General features: G+C 44.7%; 1 protein-coding gene across 1 annotated transcript; it reads right to left on the bottom strand.

Annotated features, from left to right (window-relative positions):
* Nucleotides 1-990: 990 nt before the first annotated feature.
* On the bottom strand, nt 991-14,064 carry BAD (BCL2 associated agonist of cell death). The gene is made up of 5 exons (XM_075187659.1): nt 13,773-14,064; nt 12,863-13,028; nt 4,938-5,110; nt 3,102-3,252; nt 991-1,558 (listed from the first exon to the last, which is right to left on the bottom strand). The coding sequence occupies exons 2-4, from the start codon at nt 13,026-13,028 to the stop codon at nt 3,127-3,129; spliced, it is 465 nt and encodes a 154-aa protein (XP_075043760.1). The 5' UTR covers nt 13,773-14,064; the 3' UTR covers nt 991-1,558; nt 3,102-3,126.
* Between the last annotated feature and the right edge of the window lie 796 nt (nt 14,065-14,860).

Below are 14,860 nucleotides of genomic sequence, written 5' to 3'. Positions count from 1 at the left end.
ATAAGACAACACTAACCCTTACAGCTCTATCACCAATCTGCTTTATCGAGCTGTAAGGATGGATCTAATTGGGTTTTCACCGTTTCCTGGACTTCCAGTTGATGTAAAACAGCAGACAAAATTAAGGCTTTCCCAATTCTCCAGTGTACCAATTGCAATTTTTTCTGCAAAACCTCAGCCTTGGGCATTCTGAAATGGTTTTTTCTGCATCAATTTTTATTAGGCTGTTAATTTTCCGACTGTAGGCACTCTGTTACTTTGACAAGCAGTGTGAGCCGTTAAGGCCCTTTTCATCATAGGTATGTCGGACCACAACTGTAGATCTGCTTTGAAAGTCTAGGTGCTGAATATAATATATTAGTTATTCCACACAAACAAAGCAATGTGATGACTTATGTATAGGGCAAAGGTCACACTAAATATTATGATCCATATTCACAGGCCCAATACAAGAAACAGTTCTTGAAGGGCTACATCTAAATCCAATGGAAAGTCATTCTCTGATGACATGACTGACACAAGTATATGTCAGCATATCATTATCTCGGGCAAGGATATATATTCAGGCAAGGATTTAGGACTATAGGCCATTCTCTCTCTTTCATCTCATCAGGCTTACAAGCGTCAACAAGTTTCTCCATCACTTGATTATTTATGTGATTAGTACTAAACATGCAGTAGAATAAGAATCAATATTTGTATAATAGCACTGGTCCAGCGCCGGGAGCAGAGACTAGCCATGTATCATAACAGATTGTAATAAGTATTGTATCGGGGACATTGTAGATGACCATGGTATACCCATTATAGATATACTACCATATTAGATTAATGCACAAGAAGCATAGCTAGGATCAGGCTGAATAATGAGTCTGGAATGGACGTGATCATTGGTGTGGATAAACTACAGGACAACATCGCATACCATGTCCACATAAAAATAAGATACACAAAGAAACACTAGTGTAAACAAATATACACAACCATGAATTCAGCAAATTGCTTATTTTTATTGTTATTTTATCAGAGCACCACAATGGGCAAATAGGTTATGTGGCAGAGCTTCATATAGCAAGAAAATGAAGTCTGACTTGTGTCTATGGCTCAGCTGTGTCCAAGTATATTTTATGTTATACAAAACTATGATTTTTCCCTTATTGTTTTAAAAAATAAAAAAAAGTGTACTTAATAAAATCGATGAGTTAATTTCAAATGAAAACAATAAAAAAAAACCTAAGTCACATTTCATTGTATAGTTCCCTGCACCTACTTTTAAAAATCAGTTTTGTTCTTATAGCATCCCCCGCCCCCACCCCCCCCCAGAAAAAAAAAATTGTAAATATCTTTTTAAAAAAAGTGGCACATTAGATTCAAAGACTTCAGGGTATGTTCTCCAGTGATATCCCCCACAGTCTTGCAGACATCGTGCAAACAAAGTTCTCATTTAGTAGTGCAGTCCATATTCTGTTCCTTAAAATGACAAAGTGCAGCTGTTTAAAATAAATTGGTTGCCATTTTGTGTGGAGTAGCAAAGAAGAGCACATTCATTTTAATGCAGCTGTAAGACAAAGGGGAAAAAAAATAAAAAAATACTTTATTATTGGTACAACCGACACGAAACAGATTGCGTAGGTAAAAATGAGTATTTTCTTTACAAAATCTGTACATGGAATCTGTAATGCTGAACTAAAAGCACCCTGCCAGGCTGTAAATAAACACCCAATACACTCGCTCGAGAGATACAGGGGAGCATATCTTCAATGTGCTTTTCAGGTATGTTTTGTTTGTGTGCCAAATCAGATTATGATTGGCTCTCATTCTAAGCTCACAGGTTGTCCTAATGCAGCTGAGAAGGTAATTGGTGGAAACCCAAAGAAGCTGACTTAGAGTTTGTTCAATATGTTGTACTGCAAGAGGTGCAGAAGCAAAAAAACTATTTTGCATGCAGGGCAATTACTGCAAGCTGCCCACAAATGTTTGCCAGCTTGATTTTTACACTGTTAGGCTGTACCCTTAGCACAACTGTTTTGTGCATTTTAAATATCTCTTTTCAAAAGGTTTTCCCCATGTTCACATTTTGCACCCAGTACTTGGATTTGCTCCTAACTCACAATCAGCCCCAAATATAGCAGCATCTATTTCCTCCATGTAAACACAATGTTATTATCATTTATTTCTAAAGTGCTGACATATTACACAGCAGTGTACATGAAGGGGCTCATAATACAAACAAATGACTTACAATGACATGAAACAGAAAGTAAAGATGTTCCTGCCCAAATGAGCTTACAATCCAAGTGGTGTGGGGAACAATTGCAGCTAATGGTGAAAATAGTGCACGTGATTACAGTAATGGAGAAGAATTATTTGGCATAATATTATAGCAGCCATTGGCGACTGACATTTTTGGGGAGTAGCAAATTCTCAACACGTGGATTAGAAATTGTCAAATTAGGTTTTAACAAATCTATGTTTGCAATTCGGTATGGCATAATGATAGGGTTTGTTCTAAATGCTACTTTTCACAACCTTAAATGTTTTATGTGGTATATATCTAGTAATGGAAAGATGGACATGCTATTTAAAATAAAATATACCAAGGCTTATATAGTTGAACTACTCCTACATCTTATAATAGTAAGTTTACTGTAAAAATCCCCACCACAAAAAGTAAAAGGAAAAAAATAAAAATAAAAAAAAATCTTCCTCTGGTTTCAAAATGTGTCCCCCATATTCTATTTTTGGAAAACACAAAGGGGTATATTTACTAAACTACATGTAAAAGTGTAAGATGAAAAAGTGGAGATGTTGCCTATAGCAACCAATCAGATTCTAGCTGTCATTTTGTATAGTTTGCTAAATAAACAATAGCTAGAATCTGATTGGTTGCTATAGGCAACATCTCCACTTTTTCAAACCTGCAGTTTAGTAAATATACCCCAAGGTCTCCTGTAAAAGCAAGCACACAAGCGATTGGTGTGGACACTGCACAGAAAAATTATAGATATTGAAGTTGGAATGTATGCATAACCAATGTAATTAGTAATTCCACTTTTAAAAAAAAAAAAAAAAAAAAAGTGTATAACACCAAAGTGACATACCAGATTTTGTTCTGCCACAAAAAGCTTAATGCGTTTCGTCTTCACTCCTGTCTTTACTTTTCCGTCGCAATAAACTCATAAGCATTGCTCCGAAGCTCTTGCTTTCGGTCATCTTAGCTGCTGCACCTGCACTCTTAGGACGAGGGAGACCCTGTAGAAATGTGTTATCAGTTTGACACTTTAATAGATAAATCAAAGAATAAAGATTTACAAGAGTTCAAATAATTAGATGGAGAACATATAAAAACAGTGCACGCATGGAGTAATTACATCATTTTACACTAACCTGTTTTATTAACCCACTTAAAAGAAAGCCTAGCCACACCACTTCTAGAATTATAATTCAGGCTTTGTTCCCATTTTATATAGAAAAACACAAATCAATGTTTTACAGATTTTGTATTCAGTATATAATCAGTTTTAATGATGTAATTCTAAATAGGTTTGTCTATGTACAAGTCCTCCCACTTACTTATTATCTGTTACTTTGTATGATGTCATTTATGATTGTGGGAACACAAACTGCTTACTACACCTGCATCTATTATAGGATTTATCTGCACCTAAGGGAGGATTTCCTTCCAGAACTGGAAATCCTACAGCACTATCCAGCTGTTTACACTGGTCATTGACATTATTGACACTTATGCCATTTATTGCTATGGCGACTATTGTGACTCCGTTCACTATGTGATCATATGTATTTTCTCTGATTGTCATCTGTTTTATGGGTCTGGCTAGACCACGTTTTTCTGTTGTGTACCAATAAACACACTATACATTTTATGTTTTAGCGCCGAGGTACTTTCTATTATATCCTAATTTGTCTAGGGATAGGGGTGCCCTATTTCCCTCTGGCTGCTTGCATTCCACATCTGTGTTGCCCTATACTTTCTATCTATACATTGTAATGTTTTATCTATTTTACAGTGTGGTTTTCCCCGGGATTATCACTGTGTTATTCAGACACCTCCCCCTTACTGGCTATGCAATAGTTACTTTTAAACATTTGTCCAAGATATATTGATCATGTAAGTTGATCCAGTTTTCTCCAACAGTACAAAAACATACTGCTCAGTTAACGAACTGAAAAGGAATCCTCGCCTCCTGAAATTCACATTGTGCATCAGATAAGTAGAATTTTAATTATCTTTTGGTACATGGTGACTCATTATAATAAAACGTTTACATATTACACTAGGTTTGGCACTTCTGTTTTTTTGTTCTATTCTCTAGGTATTGCACTGACAAACATGTACTTAAAGGATAAGAAGCGGCCTTATTGTATGTTTAATTTCTAATGTTTCTGAAATGCACTGATCTCTTGGGTTATTTACTAAGCACCTAGAGCGTATATTTTCTATTTATATGTCCAACATATATCTATCATGTAAATTGATCCAGCTTTCTCCAACAGTCCAACAACATACCCGTCAGTTACTGGTGGAGTGTGTAGGTTTGTTAGTGTGGTAGAGAATTTGGTCAGTATGCTCCACTGGGGCAGGAACTGATACGAATGATTGGACATTCTCTGTAAAGTGCTGCTTAATTAGTTGGTGTTAGATAAATAATGGTTAATAATGAGATATCTGGGCTGTAAACACCCCAATCAGCTACTTAGTGGTAATATAGCCATCTCAATTAACAGCATGGTAAAAACGAAATTTTATTTTCAGCTTCATCTATGCAAACAGGATTCACTCAGCAGTGTACTTTGATTTATGTGGAAAACGAGGAACTATAATAAAGTCACATTTTCTTCCAGTCCTCATTTACAACTGACAAAAGTTTGGTCTACAGACAATGGTGATACTTAGCGGTGCAGGAAAAGATTACCGTGAAGATTTGGTCAAATTCGTCACTCATTCGCCTTAGCTCTCGTCCGTAGCGGGCAGCGACCATTAGGGAAGATGGAGCAGAGCGAGAACGTGAACGGAACTGGAGTTCACCCACATTGTCAGTCTCCAGGGCTTCTGAAGCAGACTCTGTACGAGGGCGAGGTTCAATTCCTGTAAGGGGAGGATACAAATACTATAGATTTCAGGTATTTCATATCTATATTAATAACAGAGATAACAAGGAGGACATGCCAATTTCTTGCTGATTCAAAAAGGAGTTGAAGCAAATTCAGAGATATTACAGGGCCAGGAAAGAAACACTATATCATCATCATCATCATTTATATAGCGCCACTAATTCCGCAGCGCTGTACAGAGAACTCATTCACATCAGTCCCTGCCCCATTGGAGCTTACAGTCTAAATTCCCTACTATAGACACGCACTCACACACAGACAGACAGACAGAGAGAGAGACTAGGGTCAATTTTTTTTTTTTTTATTGCAGCCAATTAACCTACCAGTATGTTTTTGGAGTGTGGGAGGAAACCGGAGCACCCGGAGGAAACCCACGCAAACACAGGGAGAACATACAAACTCCACACAGATAGGGCCATGGTCGGGAATTGAACTCATGACCCCAGTGCTGTGAGGCAGACATGCTAACCACTACGCCACTGTGCTGCCCATGCCCACTATATATAAAATACACCATAGTGGTTTAGGATGCCTGTAATACTCCCAGCTTCAAATACGCTCCAAGGAAGCAAGATGTGTTTCAGGTACAGCTCTCCTCCACATACTCTTAACAACTTCTGCTCACTACATCAAATCTGCTAAACATGGAAGTTGCCTCATTACCACCGCACTTCCACTATAGCCTGCAGAGAGTAGCATTCCTGGTAGGGCATCAGACTGCCCGTAAAATATGCAGGTCTGCAAATGTTTATCATCCGAGCCAGTGTCGGACTGGCCTGCCGGGGAGCCTGGAAATTACCCGGTAGGCCCTGATGTCAGATAGCTCTGCCCTCTTAAAAAGGTTGGGCGGAGCAAATTACAGCTGGATCCTTCGCTCCCTCCCTGGTCTATCGGATTAGATATCACATGGGTGCACGGCATGCGACTAGTGCTGTCCCATGTGAACAGAGAAGAGAGCGCGACTAAAAGGTAAGTGTCAGGGCTGCAGAGGGGGGGGGCTGATGTCTATGGAGTGTGTGTGAGGACAGGGAGGGCTGATGTCTATGGAGTGTGTGTGAGGACGGGGGGGACTGATGTCTATGGAGTGTGTGTGAGGACAGGGGGGGGGAGGCTGATGTCTATGGAGTGTGTGTGAGGACAGGGAGGGGGGGGGGCTGATGTCTATGGAGTGTGTGTGAGGACAGGGGGGGGGGCTGATGTCTATGGAGTGTGTGTGAGGACATGGGAGGCTGATGTCTATGGAGTGTGTGTGAGGACGGGGGGGACTGATGTCTATGGAGTGTGTGTGTGAGGACGGGGGGGACTGATGTCTATGGAGTGTGTGTGAGGACAGGGGGGCTGATGTCTATGGAGTGTGTGTGAGGACAGGGGGGGGGCTGATGTCTATGGAGTGTGTGTGAGGACAGGGAGGGCTGATGTCTATGGAGTGTGTGTGAGGACAGGGGGGCTGATGTCTATGGAGTGTGTGTGAGGACAGGGGGGGGGGACTGATGTCTATGGAGTGTGTGTGAGGACAGGGAGGGCTGATGTCTATGGAGTGTGTGAGGACGGGGGGGACTGATGTCTATGGAGTGTGTGTGAGGACAGGGGGGGGGGGGGCTGATGTCTATGGAGTGTGTGTGAGGACAGGGGGGCTGATGTCTATGGAGTGTGTGTGAGGACAGGGGGGCTGATGTCTATGGAGTGTGTGTGAGGACAGGGGGGGGGGGGGCTGATGTCTATGGAGTGTGTGTGAGGACAGGGGGGCTGATGTCTATGGAGTGTGTGTGAGGACAGGGGGGGGGGAGCTGATGTCTATGGAGTGTGTGTGAGGACAGGGGGGGGGGGCTGATGTCTATGGAGTGTGTGTGAGGACGGGGGGGGACTGATGTCTATGGAGTGTGTGTGAGGACAGGGGGGGGGGAGCTGATGTCTATGGAGTGTGTGTGAGGACAAGGGGGGGGGCTGATGTCTATGGAGTGTGTGTGAGGACGGGGGGGGGGGGGGGGAGCTGATGTCTATGGAGTGTGTGTGAGGACAGGGGGGGGGGGGGACTGAAGTCTATGGAGTGTGTGTGAGGACAGGGGGGGGGGCTGATGTCTATGGAGTGTGTGTGAGGACGGGGGGGGACTGATGTCTATGGAGTGTGTGTGAGGACAGGGGGGGGGGAGCTGATGTCTATGGAGTGTGTGTGAGGACAGGGGGGGGGCTGATGTCTATGGAGTGTGTGAGGACGGGGGGGGACTGATGTCTATGGAGTGTGTGTGTGAGGACAGGGGGGGGGGGAGCTGATGTCTATGCAGTGTGTGTGAGGACAGGGGGGGGGGGGGACTGATGTCTATGGAGTGTGTGTGAGGACGGGGGGGACTGATGTCTATGGAGTGTGTGTGAGGACAGGGGGGCTGATGTCTATGGAGTGTGTGTGAGGACATGGGAGGCTGATGTCTATGGAGTGTGTGTGAGGACGGGGGGGACTGATGTCTATGGAGTGTGTGTGAGGACAGGGGGGGGGGCTGATGTCTATGGAGTGTGTGTGAGGACAGGGGGGCTGATGTCTATGGAGTGTGTGTGAGGACAGGGGGGCTGATGTCTATGGAGTGTGTGTGAGGACAGGGGGGGGGGGGGGGGGGCTGATGTCTATGGAGTGTGTGTGAGGACAGGGGGGAGCTGATGTCTATGGAGTGTGTGTGAGGACAGGGGGGGGGGGGAGCTGATGTCTATGGAGTGTGTGTGAGGACAGGGGGGGGGGGGGCTGATGTCTATGGAGTGTGTGAGGACGGGGGGGACTGATGTCTATGGAGTGTGTGTGAGGACAGGGGGGGGGGGGAGCTGATGTCTATGGAGTGTGTGAGGACAGGGGGGGGGGGAGCTGATGTCTATGGAGTGTGTGTGAGGACAAGGGGGGGGGGCTGATGTCTATGGAGTGTGTGTGAGGACAGGGGGGGGGGGGGGAGCTGATGTCTATGGAGTGTGTGTGAGGACAGGGGGGGGGGGCTGATGTCTATGGAGTGTGTGTGAGGACAGGGGGGGGGGCTGATGTCTATGGAGTGTGTGTGAGGACAGGGGGGGGGGCTGATGTCTATGGAGTGTGTGTGAGGACAGGGGGGGGGGCTGATGTCTATGGAGTGTGTGTGAGGACGGGGGGGGGACTGATGTCTATGGAGTGTGTGTGAGGACAGGGGGGGGGGGGGAGCTGATGTCTATGGAGTGTGTGTGAGGACAGGGGGGGGGGGCTGATGTCTATGGAGTGTGTGAGGACGGGGGGGACTGATGTCTATGGAGTGTGTGTGTGAGGACAGGGGGGGGGGGGAGCTGATGTCTATGGAGTGTGTGTGAGGACAGGGGGGGGGGCTGATGTCTATGGAGTGTGTGACGGCGGGGGGGATTGATGTCTATGGAGTGTGTGTGTGAGGACAGGGGGGGGGGGGCTGATGTCTATGGAGTGTGTGAGGACGGGGGGGGGACTCATGTCTATGGAGTGTGTGTGAGGACAGGGGGGGGGGGGGGGCTGATGTCTATGGAGTGTGTGTGAGGACATGGGAGGCTGATGTCTATGGAGTGTGTGTGAGGACGGGGGGGACTGATGTCTATGGAGTGTGTGTGAGGACAGGGAGGGGGGCTGATGTCTATGGAGTGTGTGTGAGGACAGGAGGGGGGGCTGATGTCCTATGGAGTGTGTGTGAGGACAGGGAGGGGGGGGGGCTGATGTCCTATGGAGTGTGTGAGGACAGGGAGGGGGGGGGGGCTGATGTCTATGGAGTGTGTGAGGACAGGGAGGGGGGGGGGCTGATGTCTATGGAGTGTGTGTGTGAGGACAGGGAGGGGGGGGCGCTGATGTCTATGGAGTGTGTGTGTGAGGACAGGGAGGGGGGGGGCGCTGATGTCTATGGAGTGTGTGTGTGAGGGACAGGGAGGGGGGGGGCGCTGATGTCTATGGAGTGTGTGTGTGAGGACAGGGAGGGGGGGGGCGCTGATGTCTATGGAGTGTGTGTGTGAGGACAGGGGAGGGGGGGGCCGCTGATGTCTATGGAGTGTGTGTGTGAGGACAGGGAGGGGGGGGGGCGCTGATGTCTATGGAGTGTGTGTGAGGACAGGGAGGGGGGGTTGATGTCTATGGAGTGTGAGTGAGGACAGGGGGGGGGCTGATGTCTATGGAGTGTGTGTGAGGACAGGGGGGGGGGGGGGCTGATGTCTATGGAGTGTGTGTGAGGACAGGGAGGGGGGGGTTTGATGTCTATGGAGTGTGTGTGAGGGACAGGGAGGGGGGGGTTGATGTCTATGGAGTGTGTGTGAGGACAGGGGGGGGGGGGCTGATGGTCTATGGAGTGTGTGTGAGGACAGGGGGGGGGGGGGGGCTGATGTCCTATGGAGTGTGTGTGAGGACAGGGAGGGGGGGGTTGATGTTCTATGGAGTGTGTGAGGACAGGGAGGGGGGGCTGATGTCTATGGAGTGTGTGTGAGGAAAAGGGGGCTGATGTCTATGGAGTGTGTGTGAGGGCAAAGGGAGCTTGTAGCAATGGACTGTGTGCAATGGCAAAGAGGGCTTTTGGCAATGTAATTTGGGTGTGAGGTAGGCGTTTTCCAATTAATGAGTGCTATTTTGCTTGTGGGGTGATAATGTGGCAATTTAATTTAATAGTGGGGCCTAGTTATTTATGATGGGGTGATTTGGAGGCTTTTATTGAATGTGGGGCTTAATTTGAGGAGCATGAGGTCTATATTAAATGTGAATATGAATTAGTTAATGGCAGTGACGGTTGTGGGAAATTGGTATATTTATTATACGTAAATGCTATTAATCTATTGCTGGGGCTGTTTTGCGGGAAGGAAAACAGTATTCCCATTTAATAAATAAACCTATTACTTTAATGTTGGGGCTGGAGGAAGTCCGAAGTATTAATCGTGGGTCATATTGATTTAACGCCAGGCTGGTTGGAATTTTCTAAATGTACCTATTTTTTTTTTCCCCAAATAGGACCCCCAACATTCCAGGATCCAGACAAGCCACAACTAAAGAAACCAGCAGCCACAGGTGGTAAAAATAACAAGAACAGGTAGGACAGTCTGTCAAATGTTCTGATTCTAGTGGGAAAATCACGATTTTTGGTGCCTGTTCTACCCAATCTAAGGGGCAGGTCAAGACTGTGTACTCTTTATATACACACTACATTCCTTATATACACACTATGGTGCTAGCTGTCCTTCTTGGGCTGACCACTCCCCGTCTAGTCTCTGGTCTCGCCACTATGATATCTGGCCACACCCCCTCTGGTGGGACCTTCATCTCCCAGTCCGACATTGCTCCGAGTGCTGCAACATGCTCCGATGCCTGTCTGTTCCTATTCACTCACATTGTTTTATCCAGTTTCAATCTCAAAACCATATAGCTTATTTAGACTGTGTTTGCCATATTTAAGTATGTGAGGTTTTGATACAGTGAGACATACATACACTAAGTTACCAAATACTCTAAAGGAACTATAACAGATGAAGGAACAAACAGGAAGGTCTAGGAATAAATGTAAACCACAGCTTTAACACAAAATGGCTTCTGATTGGCTGTTTGCAACAGTGCATAAAACTAAGATATATGGATAGGAAGACTAACATATACAAAACAAGAAGGACTGGAATGTGCAGTTGGTCACTATAGAAAATGAGCACTTCCAGTATGGAATTCATACTAAAACTGAATTAATAATATTCCCACCCAAAAACAGAAGCTTCCTGCCTGACATTTCTATTTCTGGTGATAACATGATCATAAATCCCACCCCACAAGCTCGCTGCCTAGGTGTCCTTGACTCACAACTATCATTTATTCCCCACATTGACTCTATATTTAAATCATGTTACATAAATCGAAACAACATTTCCAGAATACACACATATCTGACACAAGACACCGCAAAAACCTTAATTCATGCACTCATCATCTCCCGCATCAACTATTGCATTTCCCTCCTTACTGGTCTTCCCAAAATCAGACTCTAGCCCCTACAATCTATTTTGCACGCAGCGGCTAGATTGATTTTCCTTGCAAACCGTTCTTCCTCTGCTGAGCCACTCTGTCAGTCTCTACATTCGATTCCTTTATTTAAACAAATCCAATATAAAATTTTTCTACTAACATACAAGGCAGTCAACAAAATTTCACCGACATACATTTCCTCACTTGTCTCAAAATATCTCCCCACTCGACACCTCCGTTATGCACAAGATCTGCTTCTCTCTTCCACTCACATCACACCCTCCCATTTCCGGTTACAGGATTTTTTCGGGCTGCACCCACTTTGTGGAATTCCCTCCCTCACACAGTAAGACTTTCCTCTAGTTTTCAAACCTTCAAGCGTTCTCTGAAAACCCACCTCTTCAGACAAGGTTATGATATTCCTCAACCAGCATCTTAATCTCCCTAGGTTACCCTATTACCACCCTCTACACAGCTAACACAAGACAACAACCCTCTGACCAACATTGCTGTGTGACTGATCACACAGCCCACTGAATACTTTTTACCTTTGCATTCTATCTGGACCAATGTGCAATATGATGTAGCACATGCCCTTGTGTTTCAAACTCCCACTGTCCCATAGATTGTAAACTTGCGAGCAGGGACCTCTTACCTCTCTGTCTGTATGTATTACCCAGTATTGTCTTATAAATGTTTGTTCCCAATTGTAAAGTGCTACGGAATTTGCTGGCGCTATATAAATAAATGCTGATGATGATGATACACACCTGGATACAAATGGCTAAATGGTTGCACAAACACACAGCAATACATCCTTTCATTCTTACAATACAAAAAACAGCCGCTTAGGACACATTTACAGACAGTTCTCTACACCATAGTTTAAAACAACTTCCAATGTTCTCCCTTCAAATTTGTGCCAGTCGGGTGGCATTAACAAGCAGCGGGGTGAGGGCAGTGTAATACTTTGCAATAATAATGAAAAATGCTGAAGGTTATTACCCACACCTGCCAGGACTCGTCAGGCTGGTGGTCAGTGGTTTAACACACACTGCTGGCTGTAGTGCTCACATAGTGGCTGTTATAATATAATATGAGAAAAAATGGTTTATTCTAATAGGACTCTGTTAAGCTCCAAGTAAAAACAGCCAGGTGAAGCACCCTAGAAATAGGTGCCGAGAAGAACACTGAATTTCACACCAGGCAATTGCTAGGTCACTTTTGTTACTGTACTATTAGAGAGAGGAGAATATTAAATAGCTTATAGAAAAACCATACAACATCCATAAACAATGAAGTACAATTATGGGATCTCATCCAGAAAGTCGAGAAATATGGGAAAGACAAAAAATAAATTATTGGTGTGTGTGTGTATTATTTGCAGACACCACCAAATGTGTTTTTTTTTTTTTTTACTTTTTGTTACTTTGAGTACCTCTGCTAAACAATTTAATGGATAATTTAATAAAGAGGAATGCTTGGACAGTTTGGGGAAGGACATGGTATTTTAGGCATGGTGCTCCAAATTACAAAAAAAAACAAGTCATCATCATTTATTTATAAAGCACCACTAATTCCGCAGCGCTGTACAGAGAAGTCACTCACATCAGCCCCTGCCCCATTGGGGCTTACAGTCTAAATTCCCTAACACACAGACTAGGGTCAATTTGTTAGCAGCCAATTAACCTACCAGTATGTTTTTGGTGTGTGGGAGGAAACCGGAGCACTACTACATAAGAGCATCCACGGTAATATTTTATTTTAATTGTGTACCTCTTGCAGCTGCACGAGACTTAATTTTGCTCAGTCTCAGGTTTGGAGAACTCTGGTGTTCTGTTGCTCCCCGTGTAGATGGAGGATTTGTTTCAGGGAGAGTTGCTCCTTGTTGATCTTGGGGGAACTCTCCTATACTAAATATAGAGTGAGGAGAGTCTGCCATCTGCATAAAGGTAAACAAATAATTAAAAACTTAAACACTATTAAGCTAAGTGTAATCAGTTTTATTTCTTCTATCTAGTAATGTAACATGCATGTGAACTAAATGAACTGCAGCCATGAAACCTGTACATGTCAAATGCGTCAAGATTAGTACTCATCTGCTAAACTTACCCACAATAAGATTTTGATCACTACAAGACTGAGGTACCTCACACACCAGAGGCACCACCTGAAGTGGGCTTCATATATTCCTAAGCCTCACAGCACTGGGGTCATGAGTTCAGTTCCTGCACATGACCTTAACTGGAAGGAGTGTGTATGTTCTCACAGCGTTTGCGTGGGTTTCCTCTGGGTGCTCCGGTTTCCTCCCACACTCCAAAAACATACTAGTAGGTTATTTGGCTGCTATCAAATTGACATTAGTCTCTCTGTGTATGAGTATGTTATGGAATGTAGATTGTCAGCTCCAATAGGGAAGGGACTGATGCGAGTGAATTCTCTGGACAGCGCTGCGGAATTAGTGTCGCTTTATAAATATCTGATTATGATATATTGTAAAACATATTTCTCAATCTATCACATTGATGTTACTCTTCTCAGTGCAACCAATTGTATTCCTAAATATTTATTAATCACCTCCTATATCACATTTTCATCACCCCCCTTCATATTTATATACAGCTCTTCATCCCTCCCAAGTCCAGCTTCCATATTCTATGTACCACCCACCAGACAATGGCTTTACCTCTTGAGCAAGTCACTGTCTCTCCAGCCGAGCTCCCTCTTATCTGCCTTGAAATGTGACCAGCACTTGGCCCCTTGTGTATATTGCAGCAGGGATCACTTGCTCTGTGTCTTCCGTCCAGTCAGCACCAGTACCTCTTAGTTCACCCCCCTGGTACTGAGCAGACCCCGGCTGACTGTCTGGGGTCTTCGCCGCTCCCCTGCCCCCCACAATCTGTTTATTTTCTTCTATCCTTCCGGAGTCCTCCTGCAAGCCCCGCCCTTTTGCTCTGTTTCCCGTGTAATAGTTACTTCATCAACCAATCCCTGCCTGAAGCGCCGCAAAGCACCGCCCACCAAATCCGCAGTCCGCTCTACACACGTGACATGTATACAGTCCGTTTCTATGACAACGGGCTGCCAGCTGTCCTCTCTGAACGTCAGAGTGATGAGATTTCCCGTGCAGCTCCGCGCGACAGTTACGCAACGTGTGTATCCGATTCCCAGAGGCAACCATGTGTGAACAACAAGTGTGACCCTCACTGCCCGCACTTCAAGACGCTGTATCTTTATTAGTCATGTTGTGAACACACCAGTAAAGGCCGGTCACAGTCATGTGGGAACAGGCAGATACACTAGGCTGAGGAATAAGAAAGTCCTTGCTGTTATTTCTTGGCTTGTTTTCACGATTTAAGCCACCATATTGCATTAATAATGGGTAGGACAACATAAAAGAGTAGGAAGTGTTCCACAGGAACTGGAGCATGTTACTAAATTGTGGCCACACGTGCAAATAGGAAATATTGGTAGTTGGCAACATTTTAAAATACACACAACATTTTTTCCCCCAGCACACTGCTATAGCCAGCAACAGATCTGCCATTTCTACTGGAGATAAAAATGCAAAAGTCTTTGTTGCACACATTTGCAAATGTATGTTAAAGCCACCCGCCACTCCATGGCGCTTTTGATAATAGGATGGTCCTACTCTAAACAATGAGAGTCCCTATATTTGGGCCATACATATGTGTTTTTAAATTGAGAGCTAACTTACCAAAGAGGTACCCCAGAAGCGTGGCAGGATGGCTTAAACATACATTTGCAAATGTG

This window comes from Mixophyes fleayi, chromosome 10 (assembly GCF_038048845.1).
Source record: "Mixophyes fleayi isolate aMixFle1 chromosome 10, aMixFle1.hap1, whole genome shotgun sequence".
Classification (NCBI taxonomy): Eukaryota; Metazoa; Chordata; class Amphibia; order Anura; family Limnodynastidae; genus Mixophyes; species Mixophyes fleayi.
Note: the sequence above shows the minus strand (reverse complement) of the source record. Positions and strands in the feature narration are given on the sequence as shown.